This window comes from Argiope bruennichi, chromosome 4, assembly GCF_947563725.1.
Source record: "Argiope bruennichi chromosome 4, qqArgBrue1.1, whole genome shotgun sequence".
Classification (NCBI taxonomy): Eukaryota; Metazoa; Arthropoda; class Arachnida; order Araneae; family Araneidae; genus Argiope; species Argiope bruennichi.
In genome coordinates this window covers 32078863-32105016 of record NC_079154.1, presented here as the reverse complement: position 1 = coordinate 32105016, position 26154 = coordinate 32078863, and the positions used below count along the sequence as shown (strand labels likewise).

Here is a 26154-nt window from a genome sequence, read left to right as displayed (position 1 = left end):
CTGTACCTTAACTTTTAAAGGCCAATATATTTCCTAATGGTATGTTGTCTTTCACAGTATTGAATTGTATGGGAAATAAACAGAATCTTTCAATAGCAATTTAATTAAACATAATAAAATATTTGTTGAAATAATGAAAGCAGCTCAAATTTCATTAAAACAATCGTTTTATTAAAAATTATTCAAAACATTGCATGACAACGAAATTTATAGTATTAAAAGTATAATTTTTTGTTATATAAAAAAGCTATAAAAAAGAAAGAAGCTATCGTGAAAAAAATGTCAAAATTTTGCCTAATTTTTTTTTATTGAAATTTCAAAGACATCACTTGTAAGTACATATTGTTACCCTCCAAAGTATATTTTTCCTAAATTTTGTAACTTTACGTCAAACAATCTGTAACCTGCACAGCATCAGCAGGCGGATATAAATTCCTTTTCATTCATATTACAATCCCCCCCCCCAAAAAAGAGATTAATTTGTTCTCATATTTACCAAAATAATGCTTTGTAGTTTAAAAGAAATCAGCTCTTTCAGATTTAAAATACTTTTTATATTAAATTCTTGAACCTTGATTTAGCTTTGAAAAAATTTAATAAGAAAAAAATAGATGACAAAAAATTAGCATCATGAGTTTTATTTTCAATACAGAAATTATATAAAGTCTTGGCCATTCAGCATTTTTCTTCATATTTACAATATGCCATGAAAAATCCGAGTTTTTACAATTTCACTGGCAGAACATTAATTGAATTTGACTGTACAAAAATAAGAACACTGTGCAAATATACATGTGGACTAAAACTAAATTACAGTTGTTTTCTCTAAATTCACAAAACGTAAAAGTATAAAATAAATTTGGACAAAAATTAGTATAAATAACAGTTTAATTCATTTAATTTTTATTAATTCCTGATTTATAACACATTACAAAATATAATAAATAATAATGTGAGAAATTCATAACATGCAAATGAAACTGGTCTTTTAATAAATTTGTAATTTAAAAATAAAATTAATAATAATGTAAATAAATTAATACATAGGTGAATTTCAAGAATTAAAAAAATATATATTAATTACATAGAAAATAATGCATTTGTAATCGACAGTTAAATAATTGATTATTTTAAATTTAAATACTGTAATAGTTTGGAAAAATTTTATTTAAAAAAAAAGTGCCATTGTAATGAAAGAAGCATCTAAAGTTGGGATGGAATTAAAGAATTTTTTTATAGAAATTTTGGTTGATGAATATTATTGAAGGAAAAAATTTATAAAAAAATGTTTATGTACATAGTACCCTGTTTGTCGTGGGTAGAATAGGAAGACCATATAAGGAACACTTCATAGAGATATTGAGAAATTATTTCACTTTTTCCCCCCTCAACAAATTTACTTTTACTCATTCTCAGAGCAAAAGTAATCATAACTCATTCACTGAGTATTTTTAAACAAGTTTCTAGAAATTGATCAAATTTAGATGTGTGTGCACAAAACATGCATTAATGCATGATTAAATTGATAATCAATTTTGAAATCCAAAAGCTTGCTGAAATATTCTCATATCACATTGAGTATTCTTTAATTTTTTTTATTAATACTTAAAAAAATGTTTCAACTAACATGAAAAAAAAATGGATATCAATTTAACTGGTCTTACTCTTACTCCAATACAGGAAGCAAGAATTTTACATTTATAAACAAATGAAACTGCAACTGTTCAAAAATAAAATGTATTTTTTTTTTTTGCTTGAAAAATTCTAAAAAACTCTTTGAAGATATGTAATTTAAAATACTTTAATAGAGATCCAATTTAACTACAAACATCTTAAATACAGGTAATATTCAAAAGATATCTATATTCAAAGATAAGAAAATCTCAATAAATAAAAACCGCAATTACATTATATTAATGCTTCTTATTGAGATACAAATAGAACTAAGGTCAAAATAATTATATAAATACATTGTCAGTACTGTCAAAGCAAAATATTATTTCTTAAAATAAAAAGTGATCATCTGCCAGATTTTCTAATAAAAATGGATTCATTTTGAAGCAAAACTTTGATTTTTCAGCTTTAAAATACACTTTAACAGATGTCAGGTCTTGGTGCATAGACAATAATAATAATTCCGTATTTATAAGTCTCATGAAGCTTTAAAAACTCTTTTAACATTTTTAAAAGCCAAATAAATTCACACAATGAACTCCTCTCATTCAGTTTAAGTCTTTATCTTCCAGGTACTTGTACTCGAACGTAAAACCTTCCTTTTTTCTTTGAGTCCATTTTTCAAAATCAAAATACACATATGTGCCCTAAAAAATTTGAATAAAAAAATTAATACAATACTTGTAATAAAATATATACTAATGTATGAAAATGAACAAATGAGAAACTCATTCAGGGATTTTTTTTTCTTTCTTTTTTTTGTTGCAAAAGTTGAATATCATTGTTTTTTGTTTTGTTTTTCTCTTAAACTTGAAATTAATTTTAAAGCTTATTTTTATTTGTCTACTTTCTAATTTGAGGAATTCAATACCAATGAAAATATACAGAAAGAGATAATGGAAGCAAAAAAGAAAATAAATCAAAAAGCAAGAAAACTCAGAATGTAGCTGTATATTAAATAACTTGAATGAAACTGGACTTTTAATTAAACAAAATTTTAATGCTTTCTCTCAATAGCTTTAAAATATATTTTAGTACAAAAACCATTTTCTCGCCATTTTATAATTAAAAAAATATGCATTTCAATGATTTTAAAATTATTTCCATATAATGTTTTCTCTAATTAAAAAAATTATTTTTAAATATATTTTAGAACAATATTTGTCATTGTTTTAGTTTTTGAATTTAATATTCAAATACATTGTGATGATATTAAATACATTTTTTATGTGCACATTATTGCTGCTATGTAATGAAGAGCAAATTCTAAAAATTTAAAAATAAACGTATCAAGCCTAAACATACCACATTGTTTTAGACTAGAAGTTCAAATTCTCTTAATTCATTCCCTTTTTTTTTTTTTTTTTTTTTGAACAATTTCTATAGATTATATTCAAATAATGTAATAAAATATGAAAAATTACAACCCAATTTTTTTAAAAAAATAGATTGAGATTTTTATAAAAGATGTACTATAAAAAGATGAAAATCTCTTATTTTAAAAATGAAAATGAATCAAATTATTTCAATTACAATCTAGTACTACAACAGAATATTACATAAATGAATGAAACATTTATTTCCTGTATAAAATTAAATGATAAAAACATTAATTATTACCTGTTCAAAATCATCTGTAATAGTTTTCGGCTCTTCATGTCTTTGGAACCACATCATAAACATGGTGTGAAACCTCCATGACTTTGTCTTTAGTGCTTTAGCAGCAAAATATTGAGCCTTTGTGCCCTGAAAAATGATTCAGAATTTTAATGCGTCTTTATGCGACTTTCTATAATAACTATGGTTAATGGATAAAACTGGTCAGTCACAAACACCACACCAATAGTATGGTGACACACCCATTTTTTTCAGCCAATCCATTTAGACTGGTCATTCAAGAATATTCCACACCAACTTCACTCTATTCCTCTATCTTGATGAATCCTTACCAGACTGAACAAGCATCTATGCAATCCAAGACCCTACTTACCCTACACATGCATTCATAAAGCAAAACAAGATGGGGGGAAAAATTCAGGCACCTAATAATTTCAATAAAAAGAAAAGTTTCATGCTTGCATGCTTTCACACTTTCAATAAAAGAAATAGATTTCACATTTGCCAAAAAATGCAAATAAAAATTCTAAAATGAATACCATTCCTTTTCCTTCTTTTATAAATCAGTAATTAATTTTGAAGACTAGAGATGAGAAAAGTTGTAAATGGTTAATAAATAAATGAAAATAAAAAACCTATTTAGTAAATGCCAAAGTTTTAAAAAAAAAAAAGAAAAAAAAAAAAAAAAGAAATGGCAAACTTTGAAGCACACTAGGTGATTGAACAGGTATTCATAGTCAATGACATAATTATTGTGAAGTGTGATCTGGATAATATATTATGCATCATTAGGAGCAGCATGAGGGTGCCTGGTACCATTAAATTAATATCACTGATACAACCACAAAAATAAAGTATCATTGATCTCAAAAATGCAGCAAAACCCAAAAGCGACTGAAAACTGGTAATTCATTCTCCAGTAGAATTTACAATTTGGCCCTAAATGCATTTTAAATTTCAGTCTTCATTTCAAAAAACATAAAAAGTGATTACAAGGTATTTTAATGTTAATACATTGAATCTCCACATAAAATAGATTCAAATTTACCATCTACTAATTCATATCAGTCATTAATTTCACAAATCCATAATAAGAAATTTATAAATTTAATGTAAGAAAAGTTCCATGCTCACAAAATCGAATATATTTGTTTTGAAAATACTTATACAGTACACTCCCAAGTATTCAGCTTATGTGGCGGAAGGGTAGGCCGGATAATAAAAATGCCGAATAGGCCGGATTTCTATGAACTCATTTCTTTGCCCACCAGTAACCAATCAGGAACAGTAGTACAACAATTGAGGTCCATTATACACTGATGAAACAATAAACAAAGAACAGAATGCTACTCTTTTCTTATCACAACTTGTATTTTGTACCCGACACATAAAAGGATCGTAGCAGATGCAAGCTTCCAATGCTTAGCCTTTCTCATTTAATTACGTTAAAAGAAAACTAGGCCTGAAAGTACAGAAGCCGGTTAGTCGCAAACCAAATACTTAGGAGTGTACTGTATATTTGTTTTGAAAACAATTATATTTATAAATGCAAGATTTTTTAAAAATAAATAAATAGACAACTGACCTGAAGAAAATAGAAGATGAAAAATAATGTTTCTGTGGACAGACGCTGAAAGAATTCCATAGTGTTGCATTTAGGTGCACTTGATGGATAGTAATCAGGTGTTTGATATGGAGCACCAGGACCAAGATGCCTTTAAATATTAGATTATAAAAATTAATGGTTCTAATAGAAATTATTATGGCATTTTTTTAATATAAAATATATAACTATGAATTAAAATATTTAGGGTAAAGTGAATGAATATAGTACAATTAAACTAGACCATTTCTAGAACTAGAATTAAATTAGACTGATTTCAGAAATTGCATATCTCGCATTTGTAACTTTTGAACACTAGAATAAAGATACAATCAGAAATAGCATAACATTTTTGATGGGACAGATCTCTAAAATAATTTATTTTAATTACTTTAAAAATCTAAAGAAAATCAATGACCAATTAAATAATTCAAGCAATAAACAATCCTAGAATTACTATGGAAAAAGACCCTGACTATAATTCTGTATCATTTAGTAAGGCTGATTCTAATTTTTAAAGACAACTTTACCACCTTTTTTTTTCTTACCAATATCTATATTCGCATGCAAAAAAGTTTTGCTCTTTTGAATTAAAGAGCAATATTTCCAACAGAATCAAAATAAAATTACAAAATAACAAGGCAAGCACACCTGCATCTCTGTGAATCTATTGGCAGAGGTAAACGCTTGCAGGCAACCTCAAGAATGTTCATAGCTTGCTTTTGTTCCGATGTAAAACTATTTTGGGGAAATTCTCCAAATATCTGACTAATATCTATTTTTGTAGATCCCATGGATGGTAGGGGCTTTGTTGAGTCCATAAATAGGTCATTTGCTGTAGTTCCAAGAACATTGTGCGTTATTTGAGAACCTGCAACAAGATCATATTCATCAGCGGCAATTAAAAATGTTAGTTTTGAGATTATTGGAAATATTTATTCCTTTTGTTTATTTAAAACTTTAAATATATGAAAATTAATATTATTTCAGATCTTCAAGCAAAGGTCAAATTAGTAACTCTTTGCTAAAAATTAACTTTTTAAAAAGTGGTAATTCAGTTAAACTGTATTAAAACTCATTAATCGAAACTTTTTCTAGTTAACAATAGAAAAATACTGTAACTGTAAGCAAATAAATACATTTTTATATAAGTAATTTTAATTACTCTGCAGTGATTCGATTAAATATTAATAATTAGGAAATAATAACATTTTACAATTGTTTTTTTTTTTTTTTTTTCCAAACTGAACAAAAATTTTAATGAAATCAATATAATACTTCAATAGCAGTATTCTGCTTATATTTATCCAAACATAATTTGAAAATATTTTGAATAATCTTTTTGTGCATAAAATCTTTTCCTGATGAAAAAATCTCCTAAAAGAATTATATATATAGAGATATTTCAATTTTTATAATATACATTGCAATCTTTTATCATTTTCTTACTAAAATTACCAATCTATTTCATTACTGTTTCAGTGACAATATAAAAAGTTAAGGATTTAAATTGTTCACATTTTTTTTTTTATTTTATTATATGAACAATGATTTTCAAAATTGTTTATATTATAATTTTAGTTAAAATCAATATTCACAACAAGAAATCTGAAATATAAATTAACTTTAATGCATAAACCTTTACACTAGGAAAGAAATTCACAGAACAGAAGCTAAAAATTTTTCAAAGATCAAAAATTACTTTTTGAAAATGCAACTTTTGGTTTTTGAGAATTTTTACAATAGTTAAATTGGTGAAATTTTTTTTATTTAATTTGTACTCTATTTAAAAATGAAATAAATACTTTTTTTTTTATTACAATTGGTAAAACAATTCTTCTGTTAAATTTTTGTCCAACATACAAATTTTTTTTTCAATACACAAAAAAATATTTCTATTAAAAATTATAGATTCCATTAAAAACACACTATATAGGGATTCTGCAGCATTTGTATACATTATTTCAATACATTCTTCTCAAAAACATTTAGTGATCAAACCATTTGGCCTAAAAATTAGCTTAATTAAAAAATTTATTAAAACGCCTTATCAAATTGAAACATATAAAGTAATATCCCCCCCAAAAAAAACTTAATCAAAAAAATTAAATAAAACATTAATTTCAGAATTAACTCACATTATCTAATATTTTCAATAATTTTTCCCACAAATCAAATAAAAAACAAATATTATAGCTATTGTTTATAATGAACAAATCCACAAATCTCACCTTTGTTTTGAATTGCTGAAAACGGCAAGCTATGAATATGATTACTGATTCCAGTGCTCAGAACAGCTCTTTCAGCAAGATTTTTTAAGGAAGATTGTGCATCATCCAAGATCTAAGTTTAAGAATCAATATATCAATTATGTAACATACTGCACAAAAATAACTTCAAATTTTTTTTAATATAATTGTTTATTAAGTAGTATTTAGATAGTACAGCATATGGGCAGACAGCAAAACCTCAATGATCATGACAATCTTTCCTCTATTTTCTAACTTCTGTATGTAGTGATATTGTTTTTTGTATTAAAAGGAAGAAAACCAAATATGCATTTTAGAGATTTTCCTTCCAATCAAAAAAGTTAGAATTTTAATACAGATCTATAGTTTTGGTCACAAGATTATATATGAAATTTCCCAAATAGCTCTAAATTTTACAATCAGAAATAGCAATTTCATTAAACTATGAAAGATATTTCATCTGTTTGACCCTTAAAGTTTTTTATGTTATCAAATTAATATGCATGCATGAGACAAAGATTTCCTTTAGATATACTTCATCCAAAATTTAAAAAAATCTATACATTTCATATAAGAAAAAAAAATCATCTTTCTACCTCAATGTTTTTTTGTTTTTTTTTTTAATTATTGAGATTACAAATTCTGCTGAAAACTCATAATGATTTTTAAAAATTCTTTTAATTAAAAACAAGTATCCATTCTCTTATCAAATATTACAAATAAAGTTTATCATATATGAATTTTTTTTTTCTGATACCTCTGTAAATAAATGCAGAATTACTTTGACGGAAATTTGACGGAAACTATAACAAAACACTATTGCATGAAAAATGACATTATTCGCAGACCTCAAAAATAAAATAATTGAAGACTTCATAGAAAAGCTCATGTAACTTTTTTTTAATTCAAGTGAAGGGCCATCCAAATCTGCTTATGAGCTATCAATGCTACTTTGTATTCAACAATGGAAAAATTCTTATCCCTATGCCTATGCAATGACCAAATGGTCATTCTCCTCCTCAAATTCATGCCACCCTAATAGCTAATATCATGACTTTAAACTTTTTTTAAGCTTATAACAAATCAGAATATGTATAAAAGTCCTTTATTAAACTTTTGCCTAATCAAAAACCTCAATATGGCTTTTATAGCCAAATATGAGCTGTTTTATAAGCTACTTTTCTAAAAGGTTTCTTGGTGTTCCTAAAGCGCAATCAATTAAAGAGTGCTTTCCCATACCTTTAAGAAGCCATTTAACATAAAGTTTGACATAAAGTTTGTTAAAACTTTTAACAAAACGTTTAAAAAAACATAAAGTTTGAAAAAACACCATTTAAAATTTTTCTTTCGTGTGTTTTAAAGTTTTATTGAATGTTTTTAGGGTTTTAGTGTATTGAGTTATATATTTTTAAGTGTATTGGGTGTTTTTAATTATTTCTTACTATTTTTTTTTTTTTTTTTTTTGCAAATTCTTGGACATGAGAACAACAATAAGGCGCTTTGGTACAAACTTAAGGAAATAAAAATAAAAAAAAAACTAAGTAGTCGATCTATCACGAAATTGCTAGAAATCAGTTTGCATTCTTTTGAATTTTTTAAGGGTATGTTTGATATGATCTGTTTTGCTTTTAAAACATTATAAGTCTCTGTGACATATTATTCAGAAATGAAACATGGAAATGGCAGAGGTCAAAAGAAATTAGAATTAAATGAAACAAAAAAAAATTGATTTAAATATTTAAATATAAGCAAAAGATGATTTTTTCCTTATCATATTCCAGAAAAGGAAAATTCTTCGGTTACTGTCAGGTTACATTTCTGACTCGGCACTTCCATTGTTAAATAAAAATAGTAGTTGTTTAAATTGGATAGATATTTATAAAATTAATAATATTTTTAAATGAAATGAGCATTTACATACTGATTTAGAATCCAACATGAAGCTAATCTAAAATAAAATAATGCATTGGAACACAAATTCCAGTTTAAGTGTGGGCTTAAATGAAGTATCATTATCTACTTACAGAAATATTATACCCACAGTAAGAGCCATCTTTTGACAGATTATAATCTACATTAGAGTTTTCTTTCATTTAAAGCATCTTTTATAGGTAGAATTAAAATAAAAACTTTTTCAAATGTTATAATGAAGTCAAATTTCAAAACAATTTTTACTTAGTAATGTTAGAATTAAAATAAAAAACTTGCATAAAATTTACATAGCCCAAGCAATTGTGCACATAATCTTAAGTTGAATTCTGACAGATAATTATAGAAACCCAGATCTACAGAATTATTTCTTACAAATTTCTTTAAAAAAAATGAACATCTAACTAAATGAAACCTTTTCTTTTATTCTAAATCATAAAAAGTACTCAATCACAATTAGCCTTTTTAGTAGTGAGTTATACAGATCAATAATCATAAAAGATATGTTTATGATTCTCAAAATTTTATAAATTATAAAGTACAAAGTAATGTGATGAATTTGCAGTTGGTTATTGATTTACAATTATATGCTTAGAAAATTTAGCAAAATAGTTCATATTGTATTACATAAGAAAAAGATGAAAAAGTTATTTTCAATTCAAACTTACCACAGTATTTGAAGAAACATTAAGAGGAGCAGATGAACCATAAGATCTTGTGTTGTTTTGGCAGTTTACAGAGGAAACTACATTTTTACTAGATTCATTGCCCAGGAGCAGGTGATTATCACTATTGTTAAAAACATACTGATCATTTGAGTCATGGTGTACTCTTGTTTCAGTATCTTGGAAGTGATACCTATTGTAGTTGGAATCTGTCCACGAATTGCTCACAGGCACAGATGATTTTGACACGTGATTGGTGTTGTTATGAAGTGCATCTGATGAATTCGTACAATGAAAGGGCTTCGTATTTACATCATTGTTGAGCTCTTCATCTAAAGAATTGGATGATGACCATGTACTCTCATGATTGCTGGACACTAGAAATGAAATAAAACAAAACAATGAATACTTAAAAATGAACAACATTTTTTTCTCTATTTCTATGGTCATCCCTGTGTTTGATTAAATAATTATATTAGTATGAAAATATTTGCTTTATAGGTATATTTCAATGTGAATTTTAAAACATAAAAGAAAAATAGAAAATATTGCAGTCAGATATTTATTTCAATTACTTAATCTGCAAATTAAGAAATGGTAAAAAAAAAAAAAAAAAATTCAAATTGACTATGTCTTAAAAATAATTTTATAATTACTCAAACCTCCAGCTTCACTGTTGTTGTTGTTTTTTTTGTTGTTGTTGAGTTGTGCAGACTATTTTTTTCCCAAGGAACCAAATTGCTATGTTAGGCAAATTTTTTTCCGAATTTTTTTTCATTGTTGATGACTGGGATATGTTTCAGCTTATTTATTTATTTTTTCATTATTTTTTCCAATTATAGATTAAATTTCTGTTTAATGCATTTTTTTAATAAAATGTTTTATTTATTTTTAATTCTGTATTAAATAGTTAAGATTTAGCTTCAGAAGTAAGCAACAATGAATTTTTTTTTTCGTAATTCATACATTTTTAGACACTGTTGCAAAATAACAGAAGTTGCATCTCCATCAATTTACCTTGTTGAGGAAGATATTAAGAAAAAATTATAAATTATTTATGATGAATAATTTTGATAACCCAGCAGATCACTAAAGATGGTCAGTAATTTATAAAAGTAGGAATAAAAAAAGAGAATTAGTAAATCTCATGAAATAAGAAATTTATAAAAATAAAGTTTATGTCTGCATACACACACACACACACATATATATATATATATATATATAAAAGTAAACAGAAAATTATAACTAATAATATTTCAAGTTTTTACATGGATTCCTTACTTTTATAATGATTGTTTGGCAAATTAGAAACAGCTGCAGCATATGGAGTGGAAGATGTTTGCGAGTTTATCACAGGTTGACTGTTGTGAAAATTCACATGAGAAGTAGCTGGGTTGTTGCTTTCTGAAGAAAGGCTGTTTCTGGAATAGTATTGAAATAATACGATAACAATGCTTAAAAAAATAACATAGCAAATTTATATTTTAATCAAAAAAATAAGTTTCAAAGAACATCTAAAAAAATTATTTTACAGTTATAAATATATTAGTAGTAAATTCTATAAAGAAGAATTAAATGTGGACATTTAATCAAACATTCATTACCAAAGAACATACAGAACAATATATCATTATAAATAATATATTGCATTCTCTATACATAAAATACTAGAAACATTAAAAAATACTTTGCTTCTAAAACTGAATAAGAATTCTAAGTAACATTAAAACTGCTTTTTGCAATGCAAGTTATATTAAATTAAAGATAATTGTGAATTTTGTCAAAACTTTAAAGCAGTTCAATAATTAATTAGAGCTCTTAATATAAGTAACAGAATAACATGTTGCAATATATATAGAAAAATAGCATAATTATATGTACCTAATAATATATATTTAAGCAAAGATTTAAACTAGAGAAACTGTCAAAATATTACTTCAATTTTTTTTTTTTTTTTCTTTAACAAACCATAAGAAATTAATTGTTCTATTAAAAAAATTAAGCCTTTATAAATAAACATGTAAAATCCATTTATTATTATAAATAATACCCAATTTAAGATACTAATTTACAGATAATAACTCCAGTAACAAACAGCAACTGCTTGCCATTTTGCAACATTTAAATGCAAAAAATTAAACATAATTATTAATTTCAAAATTGAAACATCAATTATTAAAGTACTAAAAAAAAAAATTAGTTTAAAACAACTATTCTTGATTTAAATGACTTACAAATTCTGAAAGCATTTTTGCAAAATTTTGAAGCATATAATAAATTTCTTAATTAACTCTTAAGTTCTCTTTTTGAGCTGCTTCAGAATTTTTTTGAAGTTTTTAAACAACTGCTCTTTTTTTTTCTCTCTCTCTCTCTCTTTTTTCAAAATTTTGCTTAATTTCTTGCTTTTCTTTCATTTCTTCTCTTTGTATTCTTTATAGCTGGCTCATTAATTCCTTGCATTTAAAATCAATTATTTTGACACTTCAAAATTACTTATTCCCAATTCGCTTAAATGTTGCCATAAACAATTCTCGAATGCAATTTATTCTTTCATGTTTTCCTATAAGCAATCTTTATTGATTGAAAATTCTCTTTTAATATTACTGTTGCCATGGGAAATTATGAATATCATTTGAGACAATGATAAAATATCATTGCAAGGTTGCAAATGGAGGTTGAACTAAAATTATTAACCATGCTATTGTTAGTCACATTCCTCAGTTAAACACTGTTTTTATAATGATGAAATTCCAAAAAGTTACCATACCCTTGAAAAAAACTGTCCCAGGTTGCTATTTTAATGCTTCTTTTGAAGACAGATTTTGGATACAGAGAAATGATTGTGTGAAATCGCCTACCATGCACTTGCGTGATGCAAAATGCTCTCATTGGCAATTTTTCCTGATTTTTAATTTTTTTATGATTTTTCCCCGATTTTTCAGATTTATAAAATTTCCTGGCTTTTTTACAATATAACTAATTTTCCAGTTCTCTTACCACGCTGCTAAAATATTAATTGCTACTTAATTTTTAATTAGTTTAGATATTGTGAATAAAAATAATTATATTTATGGGAAAAACTTCAGGGTATTGGAGTTCAACAAGTTTCCTCAGCAAGTAAGTAATATGCAATTAATCACAAAGGTAAATAAATCAAGAATCATACAATAAAAGAAAAAAAAATGTATATTTGACTAAACATTTTTTTTTCACTGAACGGCAAATTGAATAAACAAACAGTACTCACTTGCTAACAGAAGTAGGAGAAGGAGGTTGGTGTATATTATTCGAACAGAGATTCAGCTCTGGGGCTTTACTTTCCTGTTATTTTCACAAAACAGAATGGATTTTTTTTTAATTCAATATAAATGGTAAAGTAATATCACTTTTGCAGAACCAAGTGAAATACATTTCATAGCAAACAAAATGGAAATCTACTCAGAAATTAATCAAAAATATATAATAAAAATTCTTTTATCAAAATAAAATATTAATGTTTTTTGACTATATTATACCAACATGAATTACAACAAGCAACACGTAGCAATTTTGATATTAATTTGTTTTTAAACAAACTCAGCTTTAAACTCTTATAATCAAAGTTAATTTAAGCTACTATAATAATTTCAACATAAAATAATTTTTGCATTAAAATATCTCACACAGTGCAATTAATAAATTATACATAAAATGTTTCAATAAAATAAGTAATTTTTATATGCTTATTGATGACAAGTTATATCAATTCTTCTCTTATAAAAAGTTTTTCAGCCATTACAGTAATTTTTAAACATCTTGTCTCAAAAGCAATGCAGAAATTGTCTGAATTATTTCATAAAAGGAATTCCATATAAACAGCACATTGCTTTACTTAAAAAATTTTATTCAATATCATTCCACATAAATAATAATTAAGAATAATCTATATAAAAAACAAATCAAAGTTAGAATGACAATTTTTAGTGTGTAATTATTGAAATTACTACTACTAAGAGAAGCTTCTCAAAACTGTGGAATATGTATGAATACTGGAAGGCATATCACATTTTTGTAGAATTTTTAAACAAAAGATTTAAAATAATACAAAATTACATTTCTTAATATTTCCTTTTAATCTTTATTAATGAAATACTAAGGAACAAATTAAACAGAAAAATAGTGCAAAGGAACTTTTAAAAAAACCCACAATACAGAGAATTTAGAAAATCTCTTTACTTTCTAACACTGTCCTATAGATCATGTTAATTTTAAAGAAAAATATCATTAGATATTTTATGTGTTAGAAGTCTCAGGAACGAAATGAAAAAAGACAACTTATGCAATTTTTTTGAGGGGAAAAATGAATAAAAACATTTTTGAAAAAATGATGAAATATTTCTTGATTTTTAATAGATCAGATTTCTGTGAAACTAGAGTTTTTCAGATTTCAATATAGTACAAGCTGCAATTTGAAATAGTTTCCATTAATTTCAATGGAAAGCCTAAGTCCTGATCATGATTAATTAAAATGAAAGAGGTTTATTTTCATTAGTATTCCTCATCATAATAACAGACTTAATTCTCATTGATAATAAATTTTAATATTTGACATTACTTATCATTATATATAATTTAGCAAAATAGACTGTAATTTATATTAATTTATATTATTATCATCAATAAAAATTAATATAAAATTAAAATGCTTTCTTTTTTCATTATATACATTCAATTTAAGAGGCACCAATTTGCAATAGAAAAATATTCAGGATTTTGCATACAGCTTTGTATTCTCATTTATATGGCACAAAATTTAAAAAGTTTCAAAATCATTGACTTATTGAACAATGTACAACTGAAATATAATAAGAAAATTTTATATTATCTGTATTGCAGATAACAATAATTTGATACTCTAACAATTGATATAATACGCTTAGTAAACAATCATACTAACTTGCATAAAATTTATACCAGAATGTATACATAAAATCACTCTCAAATACTTTGATATCCATTAACTGTTGTCTCTTGACACCCAGGGGATAACAGTCTTTATCGCTATATCCCCACACTGTTTACATTCAAGTTTACAAAAATATGTAGAATCAGATATAGAATTTGAAAATTTTAAATAACTTACTTCTGAGGAATGATTTTCTAAGCATGGACTGTGGCTTCGAGAATTGGAAGTAGTAGAGGTAGGAGAATTCGAAGTAATAGTTGAATTTTCTTCTTCTATTGTAGCATTCTTTGAATCAACAGCTAGTAAAAATTTTCATTGGAATTAATATATGTCCGTCAAAAATGATAAAGCTTTATAAAATACAAATAAAAAATGGAGGTTTATGTATAAGTGGATTTACATTAAATTCTCTGATTTCAGTAGAATTTACATAGAATTAGAAAATAGTGAAAATAAGAACTCCTAATTGTAAAGGATTTATGCTTGAAATGTTCATTTAAATCTTTTATTTAATCACTTCAAATGAAATTACCAGCAGCTACTGGAAAAGAAACATTTTCTTCCACAGATATATTGTTTAGAATAAATCAAGCAATTGAATATCACAATTGATTGTTATCAATATTTTGAATAAGTAAACAGTTTTATATTTATAATTTACGAAGATGAATAATATCAAAGCTAAGATACTATGTTTTGAACAGACATTTAAAGAAATTTAAAAATTTTAATTGAAACTATTCTAAGTATTCCTTCAAAATGTTTTCAACACATCACACTTTTATGTTAAAAAAAATTGAAAAAGTCACATATAAATGTATTTTTATAACAATTTGCTTTTAATAAGGATAACAGATTTACAAATATTATGATTGTATTCTAGTATTTGTAGGTAGGAAAATCAATTTTTGATTTCTGATAATTTAATAAATTTTAAACTGAATTGCTTTATAATAATGTAATTATCATTATTACTAATATGCACCTAAATGACTAAAAATAAAATTTACATCATTTACATATTACCTCTTCTTAGCTTAATTGCAATAATAAAATTCAAATCATAATATATTGGATAAATTATATAATTCTAAATGTGTTTATGAAACCCAATTCATATTTTAAGATACAATTTTCATGTTTATATTCATATCTCACCTAATCAGGGAAAGGAGACCTAATATTTCCTAAGCAAACATTGCATGATTTCTAGATGATCTTAATGTGATCGAGAATTTGTATGAAAAAATACAATCCAACAAAAAGAAAATTTTTGAGGTGCTATCCTTAAAGAAACTACATAATATACAAAATTTATTAATCAGTATATAATGTTTATTCAATTCAGTCTAAAAATATTTTTAGCCTAAATTCAATTTAGCCTAAAAAAATCATTAAATGTGTATTATGAATTTTTTAATGAAATGACAACATAAATTTCATTTTTCAGAAGTACTGAAAGAATTAACAATAAAATCTTTTAAATCTACTTAATTGTAAAAAAAGAAATAAAAGTCACACTACTTACAAGCTTTCTGCTTTGCCAAATAATCATCTATATGCTCTAAATTAAGATCATCATATATGAACTCATTTTCTTGAAAATCTGGATCTTGTGAGAAATCACGATAGTACTCCACATCATCCTTAATCTTCTTTATTTGATCAACTTCAACAGTTTTGTTATCGAGCATCCTCAACAGTGCTTCGAGTTGATTAATGTGATATTTATGTTTCTCTCGTCTTTCTTTTAAGTCATCTAATCTATCTTGCTTCTGAAAAAAGAAAAATAATACTTCCATTAACTATATAAATAGGTTGAGACATTCATTATATATTATATTTATATTTTTATATATTCAGTATTACATTTTGGAACATCCCTTGCTATATTTAGTGAGAATTAAATACAAAAGCAGTACTTTGTCAATTAATACGCAAAAAATTTAAAAAATTTTATGCACTGCATACAAGTATTGAATTTAATAATGACAACTTTATTACTTGTAGAAATGTATAATTTTCAAACATTCTTCATAAATGTTTTTTATCTATTGAAGTTAATTTTAAAAAAAGAGAATAAAAATTAATTTTTCAAATATTTTAGTAACAAATATTACGAAATTAGCTTATGGCTTTTTGAATCAGCAAGTAACAAAATTAACCACTTTTTTTATCACTGTAAAACATAAAAACAGCATCCCTACAACTGAGCTGAAACTTTTTCACATTTATTCATTCTCCACAACATGATTATGAGAACTGAGTGAAAGTTAAGAAATTCAATTCTAATTAAATGATAAAAAAAGAATTCATACAATATGAATTTGGTGTTGGACTCGAAGATTTTGATATTATGTTACTCAAAATCAACACACACAACATTAATTATTTTGAATAAATTCAGAGCTAAAAAAAACTTTATTAGGAAAAAGAAAAAAAAAGTTTTACAAGGTTTTTTATAAAGTTTTCATAGAAAAATTCTGGATATCTTCAAAAATTTAAAAACATTTCATTATGCAATACTTCTATCAATCTATAGTCTAAATATCCACTCAAAATCCATGCATTCTATTTGTTTAAAATCTCTTTCCTTGTTGTAAGAAATATTTTCATGTCGTTATGCAAAATATTAAAATTTAAAAAGCATGTAAAGTAATTTTATATTATTTTTTAGTTTATATTTTCTTTTTAACAGTCTTGGTTATTTATCATAGGAATAATTTTTTACTGTTAGTTTCTTAAAATAAGGATCTTTGCAATGTTTTCTCACTGAAATTCATTTAATCATACTATACATCATTGATCAAAATAGCCTCATAAATGTTCACTTAGATATTAAAAGATAATAAACAATTATCAGTCCACATGTTTCTATCACAATTTTTAAAAGCCAAAGTTTCAAACACAAAATACTATACAAGATATAATAATGAATATAAATGGTATAATTACTGAACGATGTAATCATCATAAGACAGAATTGATACATTTCTCAATGCAAAAACAAAAAAATTATATAAAATTTTTATTTCATTTGCCTGTTAATGCAATTTGAATATTTCAGAGAATGTTACTATAGTTTAAATATGTAAAAGGGAGAAGTGGGGAAAAAACCGTACCTCTTTATCAGTTTTCTTCTTCTTTAAACTAAAATTTATTGTATCCATTTCTGATTCAAATTTATCTATTTGAATATTTAAAGTTTCAATGCAATTCTGAAAAAAAAAAAAAAAAATGTCAAAATTCTTATGCATACACATACACAAATATTAAACAGTTATTAAATAATTCATGAACAAAACCCATACTAAATAAAATGAAAACACAAACAATGGAAATAATTTTAAATAATTATTTTATCTAGAATTATTTAAAAAAAATTATTTTATCCAGAAATTATTAAAATTTATTATTAAAAATCATTTTATCTATCAAAGAGTTCTTTGCAAATAATTTATCTTTGTACTGAAGAATAATTAGCATGATTTTAAAAATAAATGAACTCTTGAGCCTGTTCTATCTTTTTAATAATTGCATAATAAAAAAGAAAATCTTTTTAGCAGAAACTAGCATTTTACAAAGCTTTTACATTTAATTTTATTTTCAAATAGTGTTAAGCTTTTATAGGGAGGCTATAATAATGATACAAAGTTGATGCTATGCATTAAATGGTAATTCATTTTGATGAAATTAATCAACTCACCCCAACCCACTTCCTTGAAAAAAATCAATAATAGGGTCATTTTCAAAATTCGGTGCCATTTGGAAATTAAAAAGACAAAAATAAAAAAAATTTTAATTAGTAAATTTTTTTTAATATTATTAAACAGACATTATTTCTGTATATTACTTGAATATTTTTGATACATTTTTTTCTTTTATATATTTTTAATTGATGTTTTTTTGGTCAGATATGATGAAAATTGTCATGTCTGTTACCGGACATTTTTCTTGTAATTTTAGTATTTAAGTTCAGTGTACAATAATGTAAAGCTATATTTAATATAAGTATCGAGTCATTTTACCCATATAATAAAGACTTTCGAATAAAAAAATATTTCTTATGGTATTTTTATACTTTTGTTTGTCATGTCTGTTACTAATATAGAATTCTTACAAGGATTTTTTTAATATAAAATACTATAAAAAACAATTAATGCAAAATGTCTGTCATTCTTATATATACTAGGCAGAGTCAATTAATATGCAACTCTAATTGTAGCAATATTATGTCAATTTAAACTTTTTAAGGAAAATTTTGAAAAGGTAACAGACATGACACAAAGTAACAGACGTGACACTGAGTAACAGACATGACATAAATTCAGGAGCCAAATTTTGATGTAAAGCTTGAAAGATAGAATTAAGCTAAAATGTGTTTCTCTTTTAGTACATAACTTTTTACTATAAAATAAAAAAAAATATGTATATATTATTTGAAATTCACAGACACAGAATTGGAACATGTATACACATTTTATTTTTTAGTATTTTCTTGAGTTACAATGCTATTTATTCAACATCATATTTGGAGAGATCCACATCAAATATTATAATTGGCAAAAAGAGCATCCAGTTAGATTTGGATTTGGAAGTTTCATTACAATATCCTCTGCTTCAATATTATATTCTTTATCATCCTCTCAAAAGAACTTTGCATGATTCCTGACTTTTTTTAAATACTTAACTGTAAAATTGTTGTCCTGGATGTCGATTATTTTTTAAACGAAATATTTTATCGATCGTTTATCCTCCAATTTTACAAGTACGAAGCTTCCTTCTTGAATATCTTGTTGAAAATTGTTGGATAAAGGAGAAGAAAAAGATTTACAATTATTTTCTGCATTATTTATTGTCATGGCTGTTCTTTCTTGTTCATTTTCTTTTAATGCAAATACATTAACTGTAAAACAGTCACAGACATTTTTCTGTCTGCAGAAACAGCTTAAATCAATAAAAAACATTGAGTCATTCCCAAAAGAAAAAATTTGATGTACGCTCATCGTTCCTTTTAAAACCGGAATATCAGATGGAATTATTTTTTTAAACATTTCTACATCTGTTTCACAGATATAATGAAGCTGAATGTTTGTTTTATTTATTAAAACATTAAACAGAGTTTTTGCATCGGGTATATATGTCCCCTGTGCAACTATTTTGTCAGCAGCTCTCTTAATGGCTACCCCTATTCCATTAGCAGCACCCTTGCCGTGACCAGCCTCAAAAAAAGACCATGATCCATACTTATAACCATTATTTGCTATATGCTCATTCAAAAGGAAGAAAATTTTCTTCTGCCGATATTGCGTGGTAAGGCCATCAGAAAAAAAGTGGATAATTTCAACTTCGGGGGAAATTCTCTTAAGCTCGTTGAATATTGGCTGAAGGTGAGCCCAAATTGCTGCAGGACCATGGTCGTAACATTCGGAAATTGTGCAGAATTAAATTGGTTCATGCTGGTTTCTTAGATATAAAACGCCAGTATGCAGAGTTGCCTGCTTTCTCGATCCTCCGAAATGAAATGCCTGCACTTCTGTAGCATGCTTGCACACGTAATTTTCAGAAATAAAGTTTAATAAAGCAAATGATTTGATAATATTGCAAACATTAATCAATTCAGTAAATACAATGTGATAATAAAAAACAAAGAAGATAAGAGAAAAAATGAAAAACAAACATGCGCTTTTAAAAAGTAAGAACTTACATTTATTCCCTCCCCCCCACCCTTAAAAAATTCTTCCTAAAATATCAACTAAAATTTAAACAAAACAAACCCAAAAATTGAACCATATTTCAAATCTTGAAACATGTCAAGTCTGTTACCAAGATTGTCATGTCTGTTACTATATAGAGTAACAGACATGACCAGTAACAGACATGACATTTCAAAGTACAAAAATTAAGGAAACTAAATAATTCCATAAAAACATGAAAATAAATTTTAATTAAAATTAAAAACCTAAAAATCTAAATTAATCAGTTGAATAAATTAATAAATAAATATATTTTATATAAAATATTAAGGTAACAGACATGACATGCAATAAAAATACTTAACACAAAAAGGCTTCAGCTTCTTCAATCAAACATCAAACATTCAAGATGGCTGCTTGCATTTCTTTATTAGAACATGTTTCACTGTTATACAAGTGTTGTCATTTCAAAATTTCAATCTTGTTGCTTAAAATGTTGAAAATATTGTATGGTAACAGACATGACTTAATGTCTGGACAGCTGTATTTAAATGGTAAAAATCATCTATTCTTCTTAAAAGGTTATTAAAACCTTCTTTATAACATAATTAAAAGTATATTTCACAATAAAAAAATATGTCAGAATAAAAATTTTAATTTTTGGAAAGTAATGCAGCAAAACACATTGAGTTTTATGATTTGGACAGCTGAATTTTTGTTTCCTCTCAACTTCTTTATTAGAAAAAAAAATAAAAAATTAGATGAATTATTTTAATTTTATTGTTTCTCCACTGGAAATTGCCTGCTAAAAAGCATGGTAAAAAGAAAAATCATTTAAACTTTATAACATCTTGTAAAAAAAATGTGTTTCACATGGACAACAAATGGCATCGAATTTTGAAAATGACCCAGTATGCTCTTTTAGAAATGTCATAAAGCAAAAAATGAATTTGTCATTCTTCCCATTTTCAACAGAAAAATAACTGACCATATGTCAGACAATAATAACCGCATATTGGACAAGGGGAGATGTGAATTATTTTTGGTTACAATTATACTTAAATTTTAGAAAGAGGCAAGGACCAATTATAAATTAATAACTGCAATTAAAATTTTTAATTCTAGTCTTATAAAATTATTCTTTGTTTAAAGAGAAAAAAAAAGTGAGGGAGGATTAAAAAAATTGATTTATAGCTGTATTCCAAAATGAAAAAAAGTACTAAACCATTTGCAAATATCAGTAAAATAGTTCATAAATTATTATATCACAAGGAGTATATAAAATATTTAATAAATATTAGTTGGATAATTTCAAGAAAGCTATAGTATGTCCTAATATATCTATTCATAAAAGTTGTACCAATAGATTATTCATATAAAATAAAAAATATGTGCAAAAAAAACTTCAAAAAAAATTATACTTAAAAACAATCTAATATCAGTCTGAAAACTAAAATTAATACAAATTAAAATATTATAATTTGTACAGGGCAGTAATACAATCCAAGAAAAGTGAATAAAAACATAAGATAATATTAACAAAAACTTACTGTAAGCCATGTAGTAATTTCTTCTCTCTCTTTTTGGGCAGGGTCAAGTTTTTGTGCAGCACCTAAACCTTCTTTAGAATAAGCTTTAGTCTTTGTTTCACGTTCTACCACTTTAAACTTTTCCATCCTCTATTAATGAAAGAGAAATTGAAATAATAAAACCTTAACATATGAATCAATTTAAATAATCAAACATTTTTCAGATATCAGAAGAGGAATACATATAAAGCCTTGAGCAGAAAATCTAAAATGAGCATTCAATACAAATAAGAAGAATAAAACAGTACTGTTTCTATAAGCTTCCGAGCATCTTGAAGAGGTCTTTTATCTTTTATGTCACTGGAGGTCAACCAGGTTTTGATTTGATCTCGAAATCTCTAAAAGAATAAAAATTTTAATCAGTTTATCAGAAGAACAGTCAAAATTATTATAGCAAAGCAAATAAATTATTAATAATTTTTATTCCAAGATATCAGGAATGAAATAATGTGGCACTAGAAACCAAATGAAAATAAATCCTAATAATAATTTCTGAAATATGATTTTGTCTGGTAATGTATTAAATTTTAAACAAATAAAGGTAATTTCTACAATTTATTATGATTCTAAAAGGTTTATGGTTTGTAGGTAGCTTTTACAAGATACTGATTTTTTTATTAGGCTAGGCAACAACAGGAAATTAAATTGAAATATGTTAATCTAAACCATATCATTTATATAAAACTAAACAAAAAGAAAATAAACAGGAAAAGGTAATAGCACATAAGAGGACAATAATTCACAACTAGTTAAAAAAATGAAGAAAAAAAAAAGAATTAAATAAAAATATTTTCCATTATATGAAGACATAACTTTATACCAATACACCAATGAATCAACTAGACAAATTAACTTTTTATACCAATGAATCAACTAGACAAATTAACTTTTTATACCAATGAATCAACTAGACAAATTAACTTTTTATACCAATGAATCAACTAGACAAATTAACTTTTTATACCAATGAATCAACTAGACAAATCAACTTTTTATACCAATGAATCAACTAGACAAACCAACTTTTTATACCAATGAATCAACTAGACAAACCAACTTTTTATACCATTGAATCAACTAGATAAATTAAAAAATAAGATTTACTATTCCCAATATTAGAAAAAAAAAATTAGCACACAAATATATATTTTAACTTTTTTAGATCTTCCTTAAAAAAATATATAGTGTGGGAATAATTTCTATCACATAATAATAAGCATTTTCAAACATATCAAGCAACAGATAAATTAAAATCCAATTTCAGTCAAACTGAAGATGTATGGCAATGCATTTTTATATTAAACACATTATAAATTTATGAAATTCAATAAAGGAAAGGATTAGTCTTAAATAGCATTTTAATGTGAAGACATAAAAAAATAGCATGCATTTATACCTGAAGTTTTTTAATATCCTTTTTAAGATCGGCTTCATATTTTTCCTTCTGGTTTGCATTTGTAGCACTATATACCTGATAAAAAAAAAAAATTAATTTAATAAACAGCTTAGATATGAGGCATAACAGCATTTATTTCATAAATAGATACATAGTATTCAATGAGTTAACAGTGAATGAGTTTAATTTATATATATTTTGATAGAATTTAGACTTGCTTACCATTTCTATTCCACAATTTTTACAACACTGATAAAGGAAAAATTAAAAATTTCAAAACACTAGTTCCCTACCCTTAATCTGTCGATTCTAAAATGACAAGATATTACAATATTTGAAAAAATAAATTATTCCACACAAAGAGTAATTCAGAATTTGCAATACATTTAAATTGGTGATAATTTATTTCCCAGAAATATGAAAAATGTATTTAATAATTCATTTTCTACTTTTTATTGTGTGTTACAAATATAATTCATTGAAATGTAACTAGATTGAGAAAAAAATATAACTACATATATTAGAAAGTTAAAAATTTAAATTTGCAATTTTAAAAGATAAAAATTTTACATTGCACAATTAAAATTCTTTCATAAATTATGAAAGAATTTTAAAAATTTCAAACATTGCACAATTGCAGGTCCTTTCTCTTACTTTAAATTTATAATAAATTGTAGATTTTAGTTGATAATGATATACAAAATAGTATTTACTATGATTTATTACTTCCGAGTTGAATAGAAACAAAAATCTTATTACAACTTCTAATTACTTCTGTATAGTAAATTGTGATAAATGACACTTGCCTTATTCAAATTTTTTAAAAATATGTGTACCAAATAATTATAAAATACTGAAGTTGATTTCATAACATACAATTACAGTTTAAATTATGTAAACTGAAATTCAAAATAATAATTTTCTTAGATATACAATTCATATAGAATTTTTTTTTAATAATTTTTATGAATTATTCATATTATATATTATTTAAAATATTACAGAAAATTTACAATGTGATAGTAAATAAAAGTAGTTAAATATAATTACAAAAAAAAATTAGGTATGAAAAATCAAATATTTTAAGAAAGCATAAATTAGTGATAACTAATTTTTTTTTTTTTTTTATATAGCAGAAAATATATTTTACCTTTTTCCAAGTATCATCAAATGCTTCAACACCCTCTGATACTTTCTTAAGGCATTTTTCTATTTCACCTATAGTCAAGAAATTTAAAATTCAAGAAACTAGTAATAAATAAACATACAAAAGACCAGAAAAAACAAAATTTTAAAAAAATAATAATTAGAACATAAAACTAGAAAGAAAAAATAAGCACTACTCTCCAATAATTAATTGTCTTAAAGATACTTAATTCAAGTGTATTAAATTTTCATCAAAATATCTTCACCAAATTTATTAACTTATATATAAAAATACTTTTTCAAAAAAAATATACTCATGAAATATTAAATTAACAGCTCCACAAAAGTATGATTTTGATCTTTTCTTCATTTTCAGTAAGAATAAACATAAACTACAAAATTAAATGCACCGGATGAACTAAAATCTTTCAATTTAAATACTATGTTATTAAAATATTCATTTTATATTTAATAATACTAAAAAATTCTGGTAACTATTTAGGTAAACAAATATTTAATAACAATCCATTAGTTAGTAATGGTACTTCTTTTCAGATTTAATCAATTGAGCATCAGAACTTTTCAAGCAATATGAAGTTTTGCCTTGTTATTAGTATTTAATTAAGGAAATCTGAATAAACAATCTTAAAAATTAATTAAAGAATGAAATAAAAAAGTTAGTTTACAAAGAATTCCATGCAGAGCATTTCTTACTTTAAAATCCATTGATTTAAGAAATAAATTTATAAGAAAAAATATTTAGTCTGGGCATATAATATAATAAATATTCAAGTTAGAAGTTAATATTTATTGTCCAATAAATAAAATCTGGTGCATAGTCAACTCTTTGGCAAGGAAAATTATGTGAAAAATATTCATCAAATAATAATAACTAAACAGAATAAATTTTTTTTAAGAATTAGAACAAAGGAAGTATTTAGTTTCAAAAGCCATTTCCTGTTGGAAACATAACAAGTTTCCATTAAAAAAATGAAATAAACGAAAGTTTTCAAAATGCAACAAGCTAAAAGAATACAGTGAAAATGAGTACAAATGATACAGAAATTGCAGATTTTAATGTTGCCTTGCATCATAAAATTGAGAAATAAAACAAACTGTTAAATTACTTCATAAGAAAGGGAGAAAACTGTTAATAACTGAACTCGAATCATATTTTAACAAAAAAACTACACCATCTAATTGAAAGCATACTCGGTGTAAATTTTTTCAATAAATGCAAGAAAATAATAGATTACGTTGCAGACGCAAACATAATTTCAATGCACATATTCTTGATAAACTTTTATACGGACCTTGAAGTTTTCTTCTATCAGCCATGACTACAAAATAACAGTATAAAGTATTTGGTTCATAATAAAATATTATTGTTAAGGTATCCAACTTGTCAAATATCAGGTATATGCGAATAAAATTTCGATGCTCTCGTCTTGATTACAGGAAATTTCAGAATAAATTCGAATATTAAAACAATTGTAAATGCTTTAAAGATAATTGATATAGTATGTATTTTTTAATTCTATATAGTTATTTTTTAATGCAACATTGGTCACTATAAAGAAACCTGAAAACTTGGTTAATTCAAAATAATTCAATAAACAAGTCGAGTTTCGCAGCTTACGAA

At 24.9% G+C, this 26154-nt stretch overlaps 1 protein-coding gene across 1 annotated transcript; it reads right to left on the bottom strand.

The window, feature by feature from the left end:
• Nucleotides 1–584: 584 nt before the first annotated feature.
• Nucleotides 585–26154, bottom strand: LOC129965530 (CCR4-NOT transcription complex subunit 3-like). Its single transcript, XM_056079504.1, has 16 exons — nucleotides 25826–26154; nucleotides 24517–24584; nucleotides 23367–23441; nucleotides 22219–22308; nucleotides 21932–22060; nucleotides 17808–17903; nucleotides 16214–16460; nucleotides 14863–14984; nucleotides 12988–13061; nucleotides 11022–11161; nucleotides 9741–10114; nucleotides 7126–7237; nucleotides 5546–5765; nucleotides 4877–5006; nucleotides 3295–3420; nucleotides 585–2321 (listed from the first exon to the last, which is right to left on the bottom strand). Exons 1-16 carry the CDS (start codon nucleotides 25848–25850, stop codon nucleotides 2223–2225), a joined length of 2127 nt encoding a protein of 708 aa, XP_055935479.1. The 5' UTR covers nucleotides 25851–26154; the 3' UTR covers nucleotides 585–2222.

Bases quoted from the DNA above. Each gene is read 5' to 3' on its own strand.
- LOC129965530 (XM_056079504.1), bottom strand. From the start codon at position 25,850: ATGGCTGATAGAAGAAAACTTCAAG. The intron at 17,904-21,931 runs GTAAGTTTTTGT...TTTTTTTTTCAG, and splicing joins AAATTACTACATGGCTTACA to AATTGCATTGAAACTTTAAA. The intron at 13,062-14,862 runs GTAAGTTATTTA...TGAAAATAACAG, and splicing joins TAGAAAATCATTCCTCAGAA to GAAAGTAAAGCCCCAGAGCT.